At 37.0% G+C, this 24037-nt stretch overlaps 1 protein-coding gene across 1 annotated transcript in view; it reads left to right on the forward strand.

Moving 5' to 3' along the window:
* TMEM236 (transmembrane protein 236) overlaps positions 1-3335 on the forward strand; it is a 33351-nt gene extending 30016 nt beyond the window's left edge. The window contains exon 4 of the mRNA XM_047866932.1: positions 2489-3335. Coding sequence (XP_047722888.1) covers positions 2489-3072 — 584 coding nt within the window. The 3' untranslated portion in view covers positions 3073-3335. The remainder of the gene's footprint in view (positions 1-2488) is intronic.
* Positions 3336-24037: the final 20702 nt, after the last annotated feature.

The raw sequence follows: 24037 nt of genomic DNA on the forward strand, positions 1-24037 counted from the left end.
CGAGCCCTGCGTCAGGCTCTGGGCTGATGGCTCAGAGCCTGGAGCCTGTTTCCGATTCTGTGTCTCCCTCTCTCTCTGCCCCTCCCCCGTTCATGCTCTGTCTCTCTCTGTCCCAAAAAAAATAAATAAAAAAAAATAATAATAAAATAAAGGAGAGTTCTCCAGGACATGACATACTCTAAGAAACATAATTTCCATGTAAGTTTTTTCTTTTGTAAAATGAGAGGTATAATTGATGCCGGTGGGCATCTGAGTTTAAAAAAAAGATAATTTTAGGATTTTTTTTAACGTTTTTTATTTATTTTTGAGAGACGGAGAGAAAGCATGAGCAGGGCAAAGGCAGAGAGAGAGGGAGACACAGATTCCAAAGCAGGCTCCAGGCTCTGAGCTGTCAGCACAGAGCCCAACATGGGGCTTGAACTCACACACAGTGAGATCCTGACTTGAGCCGCAGTCAGCACTTAACCAAGTGAGCTATCCAGGTGCCCCAAATTTTAGCAATATTAAAATAATAGTAATTAGTATATAATTTTCTTTCTTACTTGACTATTATTTATTAAAGTGATACTCATTCATGCTACTGTCATCTAAACTTGGTAAAGAAATTTCTAAAGGTGCCATCATTTATTTATAAGTGATTCATATCAGAAGTAAATGGGGGCGCCTGGGTGGCTCAATGGGTTCAGCCTCTGACTTCCGCTCAGGTCATGATCATACGGTTCGTGGCTTTGAGCCCTGTTTCAGGCTCCGTGCTGAGAGCTCTGAGCCTGGAGCCTGCTTCAGGTTCTGTCTCCCTCTCTCTCTGCCCCTCCTCCACTTGCACTCTGTCTCTCAAAAAATGAATAAATGTTAAAAAGAAAGTAAATAATATTTTATCAAGAATTTAGATTTTTTTTTTAGTTTATCAATTGACTCAATTCACACTTAAAATTTTCAAGTAGTTAGTTATATACAAAGGAAACCGAGGTTTGTCCTTTAAACAACTCCTATTTACAGTTATCAAATATTTTATTAGTCATTAATCATAATAAGTTATCTCTTTTAAAATGTTTTCACCTCAATATGGTTCAACAAATTTTTATTGACTTCATGTCTTTAACCTTTAGAGCTATGAAGTCTAATGACTCCTTTAAATTTTGTCTTATCAAGCAATATGACAGCTCAGCATGTTGGCAGAGTAATCTTTCCTTAAGACCAGATAAATTCTTACTAAAAGAAAAAGAAAAAATGGTGCTTAACTAGATAAATGTTTGAAAAATAATATGCTACACCTTTCATGTCTAAAAACCATCATGAATACTGGTAGTAGGTCTTGAGATTTGAGGATCCCTTCATAATTCCCCAACCTCAACACCCACGTGCGCACAGAAAGGCACATGTGTGAATGTGCACATGTGCGCACAAACACATGCACAATGTGATATTCATGAGAAAATATCCTACTTATTCAAATGAGCGTTGCGTTGGTCAGGCATAGCCTTGTGTCCGCAAACAAACTGCTTTAGTCTAGCCAATTGCACTGACTGTTTCAAAAACTTTGGGGAAAGAGAAACTTAAAAAAATATGGGATTCGGGGGTGCCTGGGCGGCTCATTCTGTTAAGTGTCTGACTTCGGCTCAGGTCATGATCTCACAGGTCTTCAGTTCGAGCCCTGCGTTGGGCTCTGTGCTGACAGGTCAGAGCGTGGAGCCTGCTTCCGATTCTGTGTCTGCCTCTCTCTCTGCCCCTCCCCTGCTCACGCTCTGTCTCTCTCTCTCAAAAATAAACATAAAAAAATTAAAAAACAAACAAACCAGGGTTCAGAGTGGCACCCTTCACTAGCACATTGGTTAAACATTCCCTCTTAGCACCAAACTCCAAGGCCGGACATCTGAGTTGTAGTGATCCCTGTGGCCTTCTTATAAAAAAATGACAACGTTGGACCATTGGACTTTGATTTTATGATATTTGCATGTTTTATAATTAGCACATGATGTTTTGCCTCTAGGCAGGTGATAGCAGCCATAAAGTTGAGAGGTTGTCACTTGGGGCCAAACAAATCTGGGTGTGAATTCCAGCCCTGCTCATTACTAACTGTGTATTTGAATTCCGTTGTCATTTAACCTCTTGTATGCTTTCTATATTTATAAAATGGGATAGTAATGTCTATTTCTCAATTTTTTTCTGAGGATTAAGTGGGATTATATGTGAAAGTGCTTAGCTCAGTAACCAAAAATGGCTGGTACTGTGAAATGATAAAACTGACTTGGGATCCATATCTAGAAAAATACAAAAACATAACCTTTTTCTGTCATTACGGTACCTATTGTTATCTGAAGTTATGTGTGTAAAACAGACCTCAGAAAGAGAAGTCTTACAATTTTATCTTATTTTAAATTTAACTAAGAAACTGAAATTTAAAAATTTACATAAAGTTGGAATACAATTTTCATTGACATAAAATTAAAAAAATTTTTTAAATGGCCATGAATCAATTAATTTCTTGCAGGTAATGAAGTTAGAGATGTCTATACAACCACTTTGCACCAAGTAAAGACCGTGATGGACCAAGTGAAGCAAAAGGAAGAAAATACTTCGTCTCCGCAGCCAGCCAGGAGGACCGAGGCATCACAGCCATGGGGACAAAGCACACAGAGCCCCGCTCCAGCGCTGGGAGAACCCCAGGAGCCCTCCTTCCACTCGGGAATCCTGGGAACCATGTCCCATCAGGACTATCGTGCCCAGATCATCCTGTGGAGCTTTCTGCTGTGGTCTGACACCATAGAAATGGTGCGCGTGGCTGGCCACCCTGCTGTGTATAAGTCAGGCTGGCTGTACCCAGTCTACATATTCAGTTTTATTTCTCTCCTTCGGATGATATTAACTCCTCAGAACCCTCTTCAGAATTCCCTGGGCGTCTTTCTCCAAGACTTACCCTTTATTTTTATTAGACTTAGTTTAATCATTGCCCTGGGAACTATCACACCCGTATTGGGCCTTTGTAAAAACATACTAGTGACTCTCTCTCATGTTTACTTCAATTACTTATCCAAATTCAGAGCTTTCTCTACCTTTGATATGTCTTCATTTTAAAAAGAAAATGGAATAGGGCCACCTGGGTGGCTCAGTTGGTTAAGCATCTGACTTCGGCTCAGGTCATGATCTCAAAGCTCATGGGTTTGAGCCCCGCGTTGGGCTCTGTGATGACAGCTCAGAGGTATAAATTTTTGTCCTATGGAAAGAAATGAGGAATACATTGTAGAGAATAAACTGTTTTTAATAAGGGTAGCTTATCGCTTTTTGAAAAGTATATTCAACTGATGTTAAATTTAAGCAACATTTTATTCTTATAAGTTAACTCACCTGGATCTCTAGAAAATGTTAGTAATTTTAGTTAGTTATGTATACTGCACTTTTTCTAAAAACACTCTTCATTAAAGCCTTAAAAAAATTAGAACATGTTTTCCCACTAAATCCAAGAATGGTATTTTTATCATTTATATAAATTAAAGAGCATTGCAAGAATGAATTAGATAGAACTATTTTTTTTAGAAAATATACCTGATGTTATTGAATAAGTGTTAGATTATACTTGAAAAAATTTGAACGGTAGAGGCACCTGGATGACTTTAGTTGGTTAAGCGTCCAACTCTTGGTTTCGGCTCAGGTCATGATCTCACAGTTCATGATCTCCAGTCCCGTATTGGGTTCTATGTTGCCGGTGCAGAGCCTGCTTGGGATTTTCTCTCTCTCTCTCTATCCCTCCTTCTCTCCCCCTCCCCTGCTCGCCCTCCCTGTCTCTCTCAAAATAAATAAAAATAAAGAGATATAAAACATTTATTAAAAAATGTTTTTGAGCTGTAGTTTTAAGGTCTCCTTCAAGCATGGAACTATGTTCTTTAATCTGCTGTGGCAAGCGACTTTTATGTAATTGACTGATTTCAGCATAAACAGCAATTCAGTTTAACAGATGTTTGGTTCAGTTTAAGGCATAGCCCTTTGCTCATACTGAAGTACTAATATACATATTGTTAAATGTAATGAAGTCTAGGTACATCAGTAACACCTAAAGTTTTATCATAGAAAGAGGCCATAAATTGAAGGTGTGGATTTCAAAGAATATTTTATTTGTGGAATTTCATACCATCATAAAAATAGTCACAAGCCCTGTTTAAAAAATTTTTAATGTTTATTTATTTTGGAGAGAGAGACACAGCATGAATGGGGGAGGGGCAGAGAGAGAGAGAGAGAGAGAGACACAAGAATCTGAAGTAGGCCCTAGGCTCTGAGCCGTCAGCACGGAGCATAATGTGGGGCTGGAATCACAAAGGGCGAGATCATGACCTGAGCTGAAGTCCCACACTTAACCAACTGAGCCACCCAGGTGCCCCACAACCCTGTTCAAAATTAGAAGTTCAGGTTATGAACACAACAGCAAATGCATCTGTGCTGTATGTGATAATATATACTGAATGCCTTGATGTGAAGTAATTAGACGCATAATTATATCATTTGTCTTCACGACTTGGTGACACTTGTGGATATTCAGCTGCCAGAACGATTTGAGAGGCTTATGTGTGCAGAGTAATGTGTCAAACTAGCCAGTCTCTTCAATGATCTGTGGCAACAAATACGGTAAGAATGGATAACAGAACTTGCATGCTAGCCCTTGTCTCCGTCAAAGTCCCCAATCTCGCAGATCCCCTATGCTTTATGGGTTTTCTTCCCACTATAAGAGGTCTGTTCACGCTTCTTTAAAAGCTTAGCTTCTGGCTTTATGGCTTTGGGTAAGTTCTTTGACCACTGTAAACCCTAGTTTCCACATCTAAAACAAGAGCATAATAATCTTACCTTAATAGGTTAGAATTGTACTTTAGTAGGTTGAAGAGGATTACATGAGATAGGAAATGCTGTCATCATATTGTCTGGCAAACAATAATAACTTGATAAACTAAGTATTTCACATGTGCCACATTAACCATTTTATTTATGAAAAATAATATGTAAAATCTCAAGGTCACCTTAGGTTATAATTTTTCACCAAGTGGCATGAGGTCCAAAAATGAGCAATCTACTGAATATACAGATTAAAGTTGATATGAGTATTCACTCGTCAGGCATTTGATTGTCCCTCCTGAGTTCTTATAGTGCTAATTATAGTGCTCTATTAAGACTTTATTTGAGGGTTTACTTTTCTGAGTTCCCCATTAATGCTTAAATTCCTTAAAGGAAGTCCTGATGGTGTCTTGTGGGTTTCCCTCTTCATCTGTCAATCCAACAGGCACTTATGATACTTAGAACTCTAAAAAATTGAGAATTCAAATAATCTCTTTCAAATTATGCCATGATAATCTTTTTTAATTAAGAAAAACGTGTAGGTGAAGTAGTTGATTCGTAATTTTCTTAAATCTGAAAACATTTGACATACATTTATATTTATCTTTATATTGGAATTTATAGAGTGACCAGTGGTCAGACAAACTCTAAAGTATTACTTACTGCGTCAGGCTCTGGGCTGATGGCTCGGAGCCTGGAGCCTGTTTCCGATTCTGTGTCTCCCTCTCTCTCTCTGACCCTCCCCCGTTCATGCTCTGTCTCTCTCTGTCCCAAAAATAAATAAATAAAAAACGTTGAAAAAAAAATTTAAAAAAAAAGGGGCGCCTGGGTGGCGCAGTCAGTTAAGCGTCCGACTTCAGCCAGGTCACGATCTCGCGGTCCGTGAGTTCGAGCCCCGCGTCAGGCTCTGGGCTGATGGCTCGGAGCCTGGAGCCTGTTTCCGATTCTGTGTCTCCCTCTCTCTCTCTGACCCTCCCCCGTTCATGCTCTGTCTCTGTCCCAAAAATAAATAAATAAAAAACGTTGAAAAAAAAATTAAAAAAAAAAAGGGGCGCCTGGGTGGCGCAGTCGGTTAAGCGTCCGACTTCAGCCAGGTCACGATCTCGCGGTCCGTGAGTTCGAGCCCCGCGTCGGGCTCTGGGCTGATGGCTCGGAGCCTGGAGCCTGTTTCCGATTCTGTGTCTCCCTCTCTCTCTCTGACCCTCCCCCGTTCATGCTCTGTCTCTCTCTGTCCCAAAAATAAATAAATAAAAAACGTTGAAAAAAAAAATTTAAAGTATTACTTACTGGAATTTAGAATGTGTTTTGTGTTTAATAGTTGAATATGGATATACCTGGCCTACTGGGAAGTCACAACACTTTATACAAACAGTAAAGAGATGTACATGTAGAGGAAAATTATTGAGTAACAATTTAATATTTTATTTCAAGAGTATACACTGGTTTATAAAGTTCAAGTCTATGATAGTCTTTCATTTCAATGCCTTTCAGAAGTTTTTTTAAAAAAAAATTTTTTTTTTCAACGTTTATTTATTTTTTTGGGGACAGAGAGAGACAGAGCATGAACGGGGGAGGGGCAGAGAGAGAGGGAGACACAGAATCGGAAACAGGCTCCAGGCTCCGAGCCATCAGCCCAGAGCCTGACGCGGGGCTCGAACTCCCGGACCGTGAGATCGTGACCTGGCTGAAGTCGGACGCTTAACCGACTGCGCCACCCAGGCGCCCCCAGAAGTTTTAATTAAAATTTTTTTAAATTGAAGAATGGTTGGCATACAAAATTAATTTTAGGTATATAACATAGTAATTTGATATTTTATATACGTTAAAAAATGATCGCTGTAATGAGTCTAGTTACCATTTGTCACCGTGAATAGTTATTACAATATTATTGACTATATTCTCTATGCTATACTTTATATCCCCATGACTTATTTATTTTATAACAGGAAGTTTGTACTTCTTAATCCCTTCCACCTGTTTTATTCATTTTCCTACCCCTTCCCCTCTGCCAACCACCAGTTTGTTTTCTGTGTGTAAGAGTCTGTTTCTGTTTTGTTGTGTTTGTTCATTTGCCTTATGGATTTTGCATGTAAGTGAAATCATATGGTATTTGTCCTTCTGTGTCTGATTTATTTCACTTAGCATCATACCATCAAGGTCCATCCTTGTTGTTGCGAATGGCAAGATTTCATCCTTTTTATGGCTGAGTAATATTTCATTGTATACATATTACTTTCTTAAATATATGACTTTTTAAAAATTTATTCATGTATTGATGGACACTTAGACGGCTTCTATACCTTGGCTATTGTAAACAGGGCTGCGATGAACACAGGGTGCATATATCTGTCTGAAGCAGCGTTTTCATTTTCTTCTGATAAATACCAAGATGGAATTGCTGGATTGTATGGTAGTTCTATTTTTAATTTTTTCAGGAAGCTCCATACTGTTTTCCATAATGGCTGCACAATATACATTCCCACCAACAGACAGGTAGGCTCCTATTTTTCCACATTCTTACCAACACTTGTTATTTCTTGTCTTTTTGCTACTAACCATTCTGATTGGTACGAGGTAATATCTTAACTACAGTTTTGATCTGCCTTTCCCTGGTTATGTTCCCTAGTGACGTTGAGCGTCTCTTCATGGGTTGGCTTTTCACCTGTTTGCCACCTGTATGTGTTATGTTTTCTTTGGAAAATGCCTCTTCACCTCCCTCCTCTGCTCATTTTTTAATTGTTTATTTTTTTGATGTTGAGTTGTATTGGTTCTTTACATATCTTGGGTATTAACCCCTCATCAGATACATCATTTGCAAATATCTTCTCCAATTTGGTAAGTTGCCATTTCTTTTGTTGATGGCTTTGTCCAAAAGCTTTTCTGTTTGATATAGTCCCATTTGTTTAGTTTTGCTTCTGTTGCCCTTGCCTAGGGAGGCAGTCCCCCCCCCCCCCGCCAAATATTGCCAAGACTCATAGCCAAGAGTTTACTGCCTTTGTTTTCTTTTAGGAATTTTATGGTTTCAGGTCTTAAATTTATGTTTCCAATTCATTTTGATTTTATTTTTGTACATGGGTTGAAAAAGTCATCCAGTTTCATTCTTTGCTATGTACCTGTCCAGTTTTCCCGTCATCATTTATTGAAGAGACTACCTTTTCCCTTTGTATATTCTTGCTTCCTTTGTCATAGATTAATTGACCATATAATTGTGGCTTTCTTTCTGGGCTCTCCTATTCTATTCTATTCTATTCTATTCTATTCTATTCTATTCTATTCTATTCTTTCTATTCTATTCTATTGATCTATGTGTCTGGTGTGTGTGTATCGTGCTGTTTTGATTATTAAAGCTTTGTAGTATAGTTTCAAGTCAAGGAGCATGATAATTCCAGCATTGTTCTTTTTCAAGACATTTTGGTTATTTGGGGACTTTTTTGGTTCCATACAAATTTTAGGACTATTTGTTCTATTTCTGTGAAAAATGCTGTTGGTATTTTCATAGGATTATATTTAATCTTTAGGTTCCTTTGGTAATATGGATATTTTAACAATATTAATTATTCCAATTCATAAGTACAGCATATCTTTCTTTTTTAAAAATATAATTTATTGTCAAATTGGCTAACATACAGTGTGTACCCTTGTGCTCTGGGTTTTGGGGGTAGATTCCCATGGTTCATTGCTTACATACAACACCCAGTGCTCATCCCAATAAGTGCCCTATTCAACGCCCATCACCCATTTTCCCCTCTCCCCCACTCCCTCCATCAACCCTCAGTTTGTTCTCTGTATTTAAGAGTCTCTTGTGGTTTGCCTCCCTCTCTCTCAGTTTGTAACTATTTTTTTCTCTTTCTCTTCCCCCATGGTCTTCTGTTAAGTTTCTCAAGTTCCACATATGAGTGAAAATATATGATGTATATCTTTTTCTGAGTGACTTATTTCACTTAGCATAATACCTTCCAGTTCCATCCATGTTGCTGCAAATGGCATAATTTCATTCTTTCTTATTGCCAAATAGTACTCCAGTGGATATATAAATCACATCTTCTTTATCCATTCATCAGTTAATGGACATTTAGGCTCTTTCCATAATTAGGCTATTGTCGAATGTGCTGCTATAAACATTGGGGTACATGTGCCCCTATGAATCAGCACTTCTGTATCCTTTGGATAAATTCCTAGTAGTGCTATTGCTAGGTCGTAGGATAGTTCTATTTTTAATTTTTTGATGAACCTCCATACTGTTTTCCAGAATGGCTGCACCAGTTTACATTCCCACCAACAGTGCAAGAGGGTTCCCATTTCTCCACATCCTCGCCAGCATCTGTTGTTTTCTGAGTTGTTAATTTTATTTTTTTTTTTTTTATTTTTTTTTTTTTATTTTTTTTTTTTTTTTCAACGTTTATTTATTTTTGGGACAGAGAGAGACAGAGCATGAACGGGGGAGGGGCATAGAGAGAGAGGGAGACACAGAATCGGAAACAGGCTCCAGGCTCCGAGCCATCAGCTCAGAGCCTGACGCGGGGCTCGAACTCACGGACCGCGAGATCGTGACCTGGCTGAAGTCGGACGCTTAACCGACTGCGCCACCCAGGCGCCCCGAGTTGTTAATTTTAGCCACTCTGACTGGTGTGAGGTGGTATCTCAGTGTGGTTTTGACTTCTCTGATGATGAGTGACGTTGAGCATCTTTTCATGTGTCTGTTGGCCATCTGGATGTCTTCTTTGGAAAAGTGTCTATTCATGTCTTCTGCCCATTTCTTCACTGGATTATTTGTTTTTCGGGTGTTGAGTTTGGTAAGTTCTTTATAGATTTTGGATACTAACCCTTTATCTGATACATCATTTGCAAATATCTTTTCCCATTCCATTGGTTGCCTTTTAGTTTTGTTGGTTGTTTCCTTTGTAGTGCAGAAGATTTTTATCTTGATGAGGTCCTAATAGTGCATTTTTGCTTTTAATTCCCTTGTCTTTGGAGATGTGTGAAGCAAGAAATTGCTGCACCTGAGATCAAAGAGGTTTTTATCCTGCTTTCTTCTCTAGGGTTTTGATGGTTTCCTGTCTCACATTTAGGTCTTTCATCTATTTTGAGTTTATTTTTGTTTATGGTATAAGAAAGTGGTCTCGTTGCATTCTTCTGCATATGGCTGTCCAGTTCTCCCAACACCATTTTCTAAAGAGAGTGTCTTTTTTCCACTGGATTTTTTTTCCTGCTTTGTCAAAGACTAGTTGTCCATACATTTGTGGGTCCAATTCTGGGTTCTCTATTCTATTCCATTGGTCTATGTTTTTGTGCCAATACCCTGCTGTCTTGATGATTACAGTTTGTAGTAGAGGCTAAAGTCTGGGAATGTGATGCCTCCACTTTGGTTTTCATTTTCAATATTCCTTTGGGTATTCAGGGTATTTTGTGGTTCCATACAAATTTTAGGATTGTTTTTTCTAGCTTTGAGAAGAATGCCAGTGTAGGGGTGCCTGGGTGGCTTGGTCAGTTAAGTGTCCGACTTTGGGTCGGATCATGATCTTGCAGTTTGAGTTCAGGCCCACATCAGGCTCTGTGCTGACGGCTCAGAGCCTGGAGACTGCTTCAGATTCTCTGTCTCCCTCTCTGTCTGTTCCTATCCTGTTCTTACTGTCTCCCTCTCTCTCAAAAATAAAGATTAAAAAAATTAAAGATAACAATAAGACAACAAAAAAAGAATTGCAGTGCAATTTTGACTGAGATTGCCTTGAGTGTGTAGATTGCTTTGGGTAGTATTGACATTTTAACAATATTTATTCTTCTGATCCATGAGCATGGAATGTTTTTCCATTTCTTTGTGTCTTCTTCGATTTCCTTCATAAGTTTTCTATAGCATATCTTTCTATTTGTTTCATCTTCAATTACTTTCATCAACACCTTATACTTTTCAGAATACAGGTCTTCCACTTCCTTGGTTAAATAGGTATTTAAAAAAACCTGTTCCTAGGTAGTTTATCCTTTTTGGTGTAATTGTAAATAGGATTGTTTTCCTTAATTTCTCTCTCTGATCATTTGTTATTAGTGTACAGAAATGCAACAGATCTGTGTATATTACTTTCATATCCTGCAACTTTACTGAATTCAAGTATTAGATCTAGTTATTTTTTGCATAAGTTTTTAGAGCTTTCTCTATATACTATTATGTCACCTGCAAATAGTGACAGTTACAGTTCTTTACCAACTGGTATGCCTTTCATTTCTTTTTCCCATCTAATTGCTGTGGCTAGGACTTCTAGTGATATGTTGAATAAAAGTTGCAAGAGTGGACATCCTTGTCTTGTTCCGATCTTAGAGGAAGAGGTTGCAAGTTTTCACCATACAGTATGATGTTAGCTGTGGATTTGTCATATATGTCCTTTATTATATAGAGATATGGTCTCTCTATACCCACTTTGTTGAGAGTTTTTACTCATAAACGGACATGGAATTTGGGCAATAGATGCTTTTTCTGCATCTTTTGAGATGATGAGATGATTTTTATCGTCATTTTGTCAATAAGGTATCATGTTGATTGACTTGCAGATATTGAGCCATGTTTGCATCTTGGGAAAAATTCCACCTGATCATGGCATAAGATCTTTTTAATTTATTGTTGAATTCAGTGTGCTAACATTTGTTGAGGATTTTTGCATCTACATTCATTAAGGATATTGGCCTGTAATTTTGTGTGTGTGTGTGTGTGTGTGTGTGTGTGTGTGTGTGTGTATCTTTGTCTGGTTTTGATATCAGGGTAATGCTGGATTCCTAGAATAAATTTGGAAGCATTTCTTTCTTTTCAATTTTTTGGAGCAGTTTCAGGAAGACAGATGTCAATTCCTCATTTAATGTTCAGTAGCATTCACCTATGAAGCTTGGATTTTGGTTTGTTGGGAGTTTTTTTGATACCAATTTAATTTCTTATTAGTACTCAGTCTGTTTCAGATTTACTATTTCTTTCTGTTTCAGTCTTGGAAGGTTATATATTTCTAGGAATTTATCCATTTTCTCTGTATTGTCCAGTTGGTTGTACATTAATTGTTCATATTTTCCCCTTATAATCTTTTGTATTTCTGTGAGGTCTGCTGTAACTTCTCTTTCTGATTTTAGTTGAGTCCTTTTCTTTTTTTTCTTTATGAGTCTTGCTAAACATTTATCAATTTTGTTTATCTTTTCAAGGAACTAGCTCTTAGGTTCAATGATCTTTTCCAGGGTTACTTAGTTTCTGTTTCATTTATTGTTGGCTTTTATCTTTATTATTTTCTTCTTTCTGCTACTTTGGCTCTGTTCTTTTTTTTCTCAATTCCTTTAGGTGTAAGGTTAGATTGTTTATTTGAGATTTTTCTTGTTTTTTGAGGTAGGCCCATATTATTGTAAACTTCCCTCCTAGAGCTGCTTTTGCCGTATTCCGCAGATTTTGGTATGTTTTCTTTTCATTTTCATTTGTCTCAAGGTATTTTTTTCTATTTCTTCCTTGATTTATTAATTGATCTACTGGTTGTTTAATAGCATGTTGTTTAGCTTCCATGTGTTTGTGTTTTGCTAGGTTTTTTTTTTTTTCCTTGTAAATGATATCTAGTCATACTATTGTGGTCACAAAAGATGCTGATATGGTTTCAATTTTCTTAAATGTATTGAGCCTTGTTTTGTGGCCTAACATGTGATCTATCCTGGAGAATGTTCCATGTGTACCTAGAGAGAAAGTGTACTCTGATGTTTTTGCATGGAATGTTCCATACGTATCTGGTAAGTACATCTGATCTAATGTGTCATGTAAGGCCACTGTTTTCTTAATGATTTTCTGCCTGGATGATGCAAGTGGGGTGTTCAATTTTCTTACTGTTATTGTGTTATCATCCCCCTTTGGTCTCTTACTATTTGCTTTTATTTTTTTTTTTTTTGGTGCTCCTTCCTGGGTGAATACATATTTATGTATTCACATAAATGATCCCTTTATCATTATGTAAATGTTCATCTTTGTCTCTTGATACGGTCTTTGTTTTTTTGCTACCCCAGCTTTCTTTTTGTTTTCATTTGCAGGGAATATCTTTTCCCATCACTTCACTTTCAGTCTGTATGTGTCTTTAGATCTGAAATGAGTCTCTTGTAGATAATATATTGATAGGTCTTTTTTTTTTCTTCATTCAGTCACCTGTGTCTTTTGATTAGAACATTTAGTCCATTTACCTTTAAAGTAATTATTTGTATGTAGGTACTTATTGCCACTTAAAAAATTGTTTTCTGGTTGTTTTTGTAGTTATTCTCTGTTCATTTCTTCTTGATCTTTTCTCTTTGTTTTGATGCTTTTCTGCATGTTACGTTTGAAATTCTTTCTCTTTCTCTTTTGGGTGTCTATTATAGGGTTTTGGCTTATTTTTACCATGAGATTTATATTTAGCACCCTTTGTGTATACAAGTCTATTTAAGTTGATGGACACTTACGTTTGAACACATTCTAAAACAGCTACATTTTTACACCCTCCCTAATGTTTTATGTATTTGATGCCATATTTTACATCTTTTTTACTTTGTATATCCCTTAACTAATTACTGTAAATGTAGTTGATCTTACTACTTTTGTATTTTAACATTTATTCCAGCTTTATAAGTGGTTTATCTACTACCTTAACTATATGTTTGCTTTGATCAGTAAGATGTTTTTCTTTCATAATTTTCTTACTTCTAGTTATGACCTTTTCTTTTCCACCTAAAGAATTTCCTTCAACATTTCTTGAAAGGCCAGTTTAGTGGTGATAAACTTTAACTTTTGTTTCTTTGGAAAACTCTTTATCTCTCTTTCAATTCTGAATGGTTGAGGAGGATATTTTTGGTTGTAGGTTTTTTCCCATTCAGCACTTTGACTATAACATGCCAGTCCATTTTGGACTGTAAAGTTTTGGCTGAAATATCAGTTGATAGTATTCCCTGTACATGATAAGATGTTTCTCTTGGGGCTTTTAAGATTCTTCCTTCTTCCTTAACTTTTGACATTTTAATTATTAGATGTCTTGGTGTAAACCTTTTTGGGTTCATCTTGTTTGGGGCTCTCTGCTTTATGGTACTGGATGTCTGTTTCCTTTCCCAGATTTGGGAAGTTTTCAGCTATTATTTCTTCAAATGAGTTTTCGGCCCTTTCTCTCATCTTCTTCTGAAACCCCTATAATAAGAATGTTAGTGTGGTTGATATTATCCCAGAGGTTACTTAAACTATCCTCATTTTCGATTTTCTTTTTTTCTTTTTGCTGTTCAGTTTGGATGATTTCAACTACCCTGTCTTCTAGATTACGATCTGTTCTTCTGCATCTTCCAATCTGATGTTGACTCCCTCTAGTGTATTTTTCATTTCAGTTATTGTATTCTTCAACTCTGGTTAGTTGTTTTTTTACACTTTTTGTCTCTTTATTGAAATTTCACTGTGTTCGTTGATTCTCTCCCTAGTTCAATGATCATGTTTATGACTATTAACTGGAACTCTTTATCAGGTTGATTGCTTATATTTATTTTGTTTAGTACTTTTTCTATAGTTTTGTTGTTTTGTTTGGAATATAATCCTCTGTTTCCTGATTTTGCCTGACTCTCTCTGTTTCTATGTATTAGTTAGGTCAGCTACATCTCTTGGCTTTGAAGAAGTGGCCTTATGTAGGAGTTGTCCCATGAGGCTCAGAAGTAGAATCCTCCCAGTTACCAGAACTAAGTGCTCCAAAGGTCTCTCCTGTATGGTTTGTGTGTCCCCTCCTGTTATAGCTGTGCTATGACTGGTGACAAGGCTGGCCCCAGTGTGACTGACCAAGAAGCCAACTGTGGCTACTGTGGGTATGCTTGTGTTTGAAGCTAGCCCCTAGTGTGGCTGGCTGCAAAATCCAGATGCAACTATTGTGGGCACACTGATGCGTGGGGTCCCCCTGCCCCACGTGCATTAGGAAGGTATTTCAGTGTTTCACAAACAAACATTAATTCATGAACTCTAAATCATGCTGCTCCATGTATTTTTTAGGACTGCCATGTATGATTGTGGTAGTCCGTGGAAATGCCACCCCTTCTGATTGAGCAGTGTACAACATGCACATCAGTATGAAATGGCTCTGAGAAAAGAAACTGTTATTCCAAAGTGAGTTCCCCTCTTGGTGAGTGTTGAGCCAAAAGACAACCAAGCCAAAGAGTAGGGAAAGGAAGGGCTTCACCTGCTACAAGTAAGGACAACACCAGGGATATTTCCCCAAACAGTATCTCCTCAAGCAACAAGACTGGAGAATTTTTAAGTTCAGGGTGGCTACATATTTATGAAAGGGCGTGTGAAATGGGGAAGATAGCATGGAATTGGACAAAAGTCATCTGAAGGTGACAGAATCCAGGCTGAAGTTATGAGGGCCAGCAAGGGTCACAATTATCAATTCCAGGTGGTCCCGCATCTGATTGCTCAAAGAGGTTTAGATCCTGCGAAGATAACTCAAGTGCATCAGGTCAATCTTCACTTTTGAATCAGCACTGGGGGTTTTACCACTGATTAATTGTCACTGATATAAGTAAGCTATCCCCTGGCCTGATGGTGGATGTTTGTTCTTACATTCTTTTGTTCCCTGAAAATCATTAACTATTGAGGCCTATTCCTCTGCAATTTCAACATATTCCAGAACTTCTACAAGAAATGTGCTTTGAGCAAGTAGTGTCAGTCAGGCATAGTTCACAAGATGGATGGGGACCTAAATTGACTAGTAGTATGTCAAGAAAGTCAAGAAAGTCATGCTTTGTCTTTCTTTTTGAGGGAACTACTAACTTTCTGCTTGCAAAGCCAAAGTATCTGTGGCTAATAGTTTTGGTGACACTAAATATTTATAAACAATCGAAGTTTACAAGAGACTTCACATATAAGCCCATATTTATTCTGAAGGTTATCTTTTTAACATTTACTTAATTGACTCATTTAACAAATTGGAGTACCTACTATATTATATATAGTATGTTTTTTATGATTAAGTAATACACACACACACACACACACACACACACACACACACCAAAAGCCTTGGTGAAACTGACAAAATTTAAGAGTAGTTTAGGCTACTTCCCATTTCCAGTTCTGCATGCAAGGAGCTTGGAAGTTTCCCCCTCTGTCCTAACAACAAGTAAAAAGATAAACAGACTGGAAAAAGCAGCTCTTCTGGGATTCACAAGGGAAGACAAGATACCTGGCCAACCACTGGCCCCAAACTGGAAAGACAGACAGGGAGTCACAGCTTCCCAGAGGAGAGGCTCACCAACACCCAGGTAGGAAAACCTCAACTGTAAATGATGACTCATTGGAGGCTCTATGTCGATAACTGAGCTAAAACTCCTGAAGGACCCAGTTATGGGGGGTTTCCCATAATATTTTAAGAGTACCTCCAGGAGCTTGACCAAGTTTCTATAGTAAATATTGGAGAAAAATCCCCTCATGTTTCCACCAGGGGGAGGGGAAAAGGAACTATGTTGAAATTAGCGGAGCACTCTATGCATCTAAATAAAGTCTGTCTTCAGGAGGAACTAGTTAACCAGAGCCCAATATGCTGGGGTATTATCAGAGCCTAGCTGACCTGGGGGAAGGGAAGTACCCAATTCCAGCCCACTCTGTCTTGTCAACCTTGGCAACAATAAGGGAAGAATATAATACAGAAACTCTTGTGAAGTTCACAGTCCGGAAACATAGGCTCACTAAAGACCGATACTTGGTCATAAATTATAAAAGGCTTTCCCTTCCTCCTCCCCCACACTTCACTACCATATTACTAAAGGCTTATTTACAGAAGTTCCTTTTACCTGGTGTATCATGCCCAGCTATTAAGAAAAAATTACAAGGCATATCAAAAGGAAAAAAAAAGATGTTAAGAGATAGAACAATCAAAACCAGATATGTCAGGGATGTTGGAATCATCAGGCCAGGAATTTAAGACAACTAGGGTTAATATGATGATGGATCAAATGCATACAGTATACAGCATGCATGAACAGGTGGGTAATATAAACAGAGAAATGGAAATCCCAAGAAGGAACCAAAAAGAGGTTCTAGAAAGAACCATGTAGCAGAAATGAAGACTGTATTCATTGGGCTTATTAGTAGACCAGATACAGCTGAGGAAAGAATGTCTGCATTAAAGGATATAGTAATAGAATATTTGAAAGCAAAGGCTGAAAAAAATGGAACAGAATACCCAAGAACTTTGGGACTACTGCAGAAGGCAGAAGTCCTGAGTATTAGGAATGCTAGAAGAAGAAGAAAGAGAGAAAGGAACAGAAGAAATATTTGCCACAATGATGACTAAGAATTTCCCCCAAATTAATGTCAGACACCAAACGCACAGATTCAGGAAGCTCAGAAAACACCAAGCAGGATAAGTGGCAAAAGAATTACACCTCCACATATCATTTTCAAATTACAGACAAAATATCCCAAAAGAAGCCGGAGGAGAAAAGCAGCTCACCTGTGACGCCTAACTTCTCATAAACCATGCAAGCAAGAAAAGAGAGCAGTGAAATGTTTAAAGGGTTAAGAGAAAAACTATCAACCTAGAATTCTGTACTCTGTGAAATCATTCTTCCAAGGTGAGGAGAAATAAAGACTTTCTCAGACTTGTAAAAATGGGAAGAAGTTTTTTGCCTGTAGACCTGTCTTGAAAGAAACGTTTAAAGAAGTTCCTTAGGGAGAAGGAAAAAAAAACAAAACATATAGGCCAGAAACTAGGATACATATAGAAAGCAAATGACTAGATAAAGGTAAATAAAAACTGTAAAAAAATTCTTAACTGATCTAATAGATAACAAAATAATTATTATGTATGCTTATGTGTATAGCATATACATACATGTTATACAATTATACATAAGTGAAATGAATGACAGCAAGGATATAAATGGTGGGAGGAAGGAATTAGGATTTTTTTTATTATAAGATACATTCCTGTAAAGTGGTATAGCATTATTTGAAACTGTACTTGGATTAGCTGTAAATGTATGTTGCAAACTCTAGGACAACCTCTAAAAGATTAAAAAAGGAAGTATAACATATGCTGAGAAAGGAGACAAAACGGACTCCTATAAAATGCTCAATACCATAGAAGACAGAAGAAGTGTGAAACACAAAAATAGCAACAAAGAAAACAGTAATACATATGATAGAACTGCAAAGAGAAATAAATGGATCCCCTATTATAGTCAAAGACTTCAACACCCCCTCTCAGAAATAGACAATCCCAGCAGGCAGAAGATCAGTAAGGATGTAGTTGAACTCAACAACACTGTCAGTGAACTGGATACGATTGACATCTATAGACTATTTCATCCAACAACAGTATAATGCACATTCTTCTCAAGCTCACATGAAACATTCACCAAGATAAACCACATTCTGGGCCATAAAACACACTTAAACAAATTCAAAGGCATAAAAATCATAAAATGTCTGTTCTCATAACAAATGGAATTAAACTAGAAATCAGTAACAGAAGAATAATAGGAAAATCCCACAGCATACGGACATTAAACACACTACTAAATAACACACAGGTCAAAAAAAAAATCTCAAGATAAAATATTTTGGAGTAAACAAAAATGAAAACAACTTATCAAAATTTGTATGATGCAGCAAAGGCAGCATTTAGAGGAAAATTTATAGCATTGAATGCATCTATTAGAAGAGAAGAAAGATATAAAATTGATAACCTCAGTTTTCACCTTAGGAAACTAGAAAAAGAAGGGCATGTTAAGTCCCAAGTGAGCAGAAGAGAAGAAATAATAAAAATTAGAGCAGAAATCAATGAAATTGTAAACAGGAAATCAATGGAAAAAATAAAATGCTATTTTTGAAAAAAATCAATAAATTTTATAAGCCTGTAGCCAGGCTAATTTAAAAAAAAAAAGAGAGAGAGTGAAGGCGCAAATTAGTAATTTCAGAAGTAAAAGTGAGGACATTACAGATCGCCATGAAAATAAAAGAGTACTATGAACAACTCTATACCCACACAGTTGATAACCTAGATGAAACGGTCCAATTCCTTGAAAAAAAACAATCTGTCAAAACTCACACAAGAAGAAATAAATGATCTCAATAGGCCCATATCAAAGAAATCAAATCTATAACTAATAATCTTCTAAAACTGAGGGGTGCCTGGGTGACTCGGTTGGTTGAGTGCCCGACTTCCACTCAGGTCATGATCTCACAGTTCATGGGTTCGAGCCTTGAGGGGGCCTGGGCTCTGGGCTGACAGCTCGGAGCCTGGAGCCTGCTTTGGATTCTGTATCTCCCTCTCTCTCTGTCCCTTCCCTGCTTGTGCTCTGTCTCTCAAAAATGAATAAATGTTAAAAAAAAATTTTACTAAAAAAAAAATAATAATTTTCCAAAACTGAAAGCATGAGGCACTGATAGGTTCATTGGTGAATTCTACTAAACATTTAAGGAAGAAATTAAAGAGATTGCAGATAATTGGTATAATTTCTCTTTAAGAGAATAGAAGAAAAGAGGGGTCCCTGGGTGGTTCAGTCAATTGAGCATCCAACCCTTGATTTCTGCTCGGATCATGGTCTTACAGTTTCATGGGTTCAAGCTCTGCATCAGGCTCTGTGCACCGGCTGTGTGGGGCCTGCTTGGGATTCTCCCTCTCTCCCTCTCTCTGTCTGTCCTTCCCCTGCTTGCACTCTCTGTGTCTCTCAAATCAAATAAATAAATTTTAAAAAGAGAATAGAAGAAAACAATACTTTAAAAGTAATTCCATGATGCATTACCTTAATAGAAAACCAAACACATTATAAAAAAAAAAAGGAAAAAGGAAGAAAACTACAGATCAGTATCTAGCATAACACTGATGTAAAATTCCTCAAGAAAATATTAGCATAACAAATCTAAGAAAGTATAAAAAGAATCATACCCCATGATTAACTTGAATTCATCCCAGGTATGCAAGCCTTGTCCAACATTCAAAAATCAATTAATATAATCCATGACATTGATAAACTAAGAAGAAAAATCACATGATCAGATCAAATGAGACAGGCATTTGAAAAAAATCCAACACCCATTCATGATTTATAAAAAAAATCTCAAGGGGTTCCCAGGTGGCTCAGTCGGTGAAACGTCTGACTTCGGCTCAGGTCATGATCTCACGGCTTGTGAGTTTGACTCCCGCGTGGGGCTCTGTGCTGACAGCTCAGAGCCTGGAGCCTGCTTCGGATTCTTTGTCCCTCTCTTGCCCCGCCCCTCCCCTGCTCATGCTCTCTCGCTCTCTCTCAGGAATAATGAAAATTAAAAAAAAAATCTCAGAAAATTAGGAATGGATGGGAACTTTCTCAACCAGATAAATATTATCTACAAGAATCTACAACTAACATCATACTTAGTGATGATAAATTCAAGAGCTTTCCCACTGAGATCAAGTATAAGGCAAGGATGGCCCCTCTACTTTTGAACATCAGGTACAAGGGAGTGATGTTTTCACTACTTTTCAACATCATATTGGAATCCCTTGTCAATTCAATAAGACAAGTAAAGGAAATAAAAGGTATACAGATTAGGAAGAAAGACATAAAAATGTCTTTGTTCACAGATAATACGATCATCTATGTAGAAAACCCATAAGAATTGATAAAAAACAAAAACAAAACAACCCTGGAGATAATTGATTATAGCAAGCTTGCAGGATACAAAGTTAATATACAAAAATTCAATTGCTTTCTTATATATCAGGTACAAACAAGTGAAATTTAAAATTAAAAACACATTAATATTTACATTGGCACCCCCCAAAATGAAATACTTAGATATGAATTTAACAAAATATGTACAAGATCTGAGGAAAAACTGCAGAGTCAGACAAAAGATGCCAAAGGAGAACTCAATAAATGGAGAGATATTTCATGTTCATGAATAGGAAGACTCAGTATTGTCAAGGTGTCACTTCTTCACAACTAGATCTAGAGATTCAATGCAATCCAGTCAGAGTTTTAACAAGTTGTTTTGTGGATATTGACAAACTTATTCTATAGTTTACATGGAGAGATAAAAGGTCCAGAATAGACAGCACAATATTGAAGAAGAAGGAGCAAAGTTGGAGAATGGATGTTACCTGACTTCAAGACTTACAATAAAGCTACAGTATAGTATTGACAAAACAACAGACAAACATATCAATAGAACAGAATAGAGAGGGGGGAAAAAAAAAAGGAGGTTAGAGTGGGAGAGAGCAAAAGCATAAGAGACTCTTAAAAACTGAGAACAAACTGAGGGTTGATGGGGGGTGGGAGGGAGGAGAGGGTGGGTGATGGGTATTGAGGAGGGCACCTGTTGGGATGACAGGGTTTTGTATGGAAACCAATTGGACAATAAACTTCATATATTGAAGAAAAAAAAAAAAGAACAGAATAGAGAGACCAGGCATAAACCCACATAAAAAAAAAAAAGTCAACTGATCTTCGAGAAAGGAATAAAATTAATAAAATGGAGAAAAGACGATCTTTTCAACAAATGGTGTAGGAACTACTAGACATCCACATGCAAAAAACATAAATCTGTACCTAGAACTTACACCCTTCATAAATTAAGTCAAGATGGATCACAGATTGATCTGTTTATTTATTTTTATTTACATCCAAGTTAGAATATAGTGGAATAATGATTTCAGAAGTGGATTCCAGTGATTCATCCCCTAGGTATAATACTCAAGACTCATCCCAACAAGTGTCTTCCTTAATGCCCCTTACCCTTCAGCCCACCCCGCCCACCCCCAATGCTCCAGCAACCCTCAGTTTGTTCTCTGTATTTAAGAATCTCTTATGTTTTGTCCCCCTCCTTGTTTTTATATTATTTGTACTTCCCTCCCCTTATGCTCATCTGTTTTGTATCTTAAATTCCTCATATGAGTGAAGTCATATGATAAGATGGATCATAGATCTAAATGGAAAATACAAAACTATAAAACTCCTAGAAGATAAAATAGGAGAAAACCTAGATGACCTTGAGTCATCTGGGTATAGTGATGCCTTTTTAGGTATAACACCAAAGACATGATCCATACAGAAATAATTGACAAACTTGATTCAATTAAATTAAAAAGACTTCTTTGTGAAAGACAATATCAAAGTTAGAAGACAAGCCACAGACTAGGAGAAAATATTTGCAAAAGACATATCTGATAAAGACTGTTATCCAAAATATACAAAGAACATAAAACTCAACACTAAGAAAACAAGCAACCCAATTTAAAAATGGACAAACGACCTCACCAAATGAACAGACACCTCACACATGACAAGTTAGCATACAAAGAAATGTCCAGATCATATGTCATCAGGGAAATGCAGATTAAAACAACAGTGAGATACCACTACATATCAGTTAGAATGAAACAAATCAAAACACTGGGAACACCAAATACTGGTGAGCAGAAGAAATTCTCATTCATTACTGGTGGGAATGCAAAATGGTATAGACACATTTTTTGGGGGATTGTTTATTTACTTCTGGGGAGAGAGAGAAAGCACGTGCACACAAGTTGGGGTGGGACAATGAGAGAGGGGGACAGAGGATCTGAAGTGGGCTCTGTGCTGACAGCCGCTAGCCCCACGTGGAGCTCGAATTTGTGAACCGTGAGATTCTGACCTGGGCTGAAGTCAAACGTTCAACCATCTGAGCCACCCAGGCGCCCTGTATAGCCCCTTTGAAGACAGAAAGATGGTTTCTTACAAAACTAAACATACTCCTACCATCCCATCCAGCAATCATGATCCTTGGCATTTATCCAAAGGAGTTGGAAACTTACATCAACACAAAAGCTTGAAAATGGTTGCTTTTAGCAACTTTATTCATACTTGTCAAAACTTAGAACCAAGAAAGATGTCCTTCTGTGGGTAAACAGATAAATAAACAGTGGTAATTCTGGCAATGGAATATTATTCAGCACTAAAAAGAAATGAGCTAGCAAGCCATCAAAAACATGGAGGAAGCTTATCTGAATATTACTAAGTGTAAAAAGCCATTTGAGAAGACTATTGTATGATTCAAGCTATATGACATTCTAGAAAATGCAAAACTACAGAGACAATAAAAAAGATGAACAGTCGGAGCACAGAGGATGATTATAATGGAGAAGGCCATGCACGTGTGGGGGCAGGGGAGTATATGCGAAATTTCTGTACCTTCCTCTCAAGTTTATTGTAAACTTAGAAGTGTTCTAAAAAATAATCTTTTAAAAAAGTTAGTGTAGTCTTAAATATATCAAAAATGATTTGATATGCTTTGGGAATAATATTTACTATAGTAATATTTTATGTGAAAGTTTGCATTTATACATACACAAATCTTAATTTCTCATGCATTGAAATTAAAATATTAATGGATTTTTCAGAAATGACTTCTTTTTCTCCAATGTTTCTTTTCTTTTTTTTTCTTTTAAGATTTACTTACCTTAGAGAATAGGGTTTCCAGAGTATTTCAGTGAATAGATACAACATTTACATTCTGTTGCTAAAATTTATAGGTAACATTACACAGTTTGTCGTTACAGAGAAGAAATCTAAGGTTTTTGTGTCTTGACTTCCATCTATAGTCTCGGTCATCTTCAGACCATAAAGTATGTTTTTCATCTTAAAATTTTTTTCAATTATTAAATGGGTCATATAACCTTCTAATTAAATTATTCAGCAAAGCTAAACAAGGATATTATAAAGACATGAGCAGTGCCAAACAAAACAAAACATAACACTGATTGGAGAACTGGAAACTTTGTAGGCCCCCCACATAGTCTGCATGTATATACTATAAATTACAGTCAATCTAAATATTCTATCTGAAGAGAATTACCATTAAAGTCAAATTTTTAAAAAAGTTTGTTTTAGGTTTATTTATTTATTTTGAGAGAGATAGAGACAGCGTGAGCAGGGGACGGGCAGAGAGAAAGAGAATCCCAAGCAGACTTTTTTGGTAAATAACCCAATACAAAGATTGTTTTATTTCCGTAAGTCAATTGTTTTCTATTAAACTGCAAATGCATTACTGGTGTTCTGACATATTTTGGTAAAGATTGGAAAATGTGAAGAATAAGAACGTGAAGAAACAGTGTTTCATCCTTTTAGGTTTTTAAGTTTGTATTCAATGGCACCCTCGTCTTTTTTCTTCTGGGCCGAAACTATTGTGATTCCCTTGAACAAACTTGCCCATCAAGGGATACGCTTGCTTAAGCAGAACAGGTTTCTGAACTGGTCGCCGGTT

Source organism: Prionailurus viverrinus, chromosome B4 (assembly GCF_022837055.1).
Source record: "Prionailurus viverrinus isolate Anna chromosome B4, UM_Priviv_1.0, whole genome shotgun sequence".
In the NCBI taxonomy this organism is placed as follows: domain Eukaryota; kingdom Metazoa; phylum Chordata; class Mammalia; order Carnivora; family Felidae; genus Prionailurus; species Prionailurus viverrinus.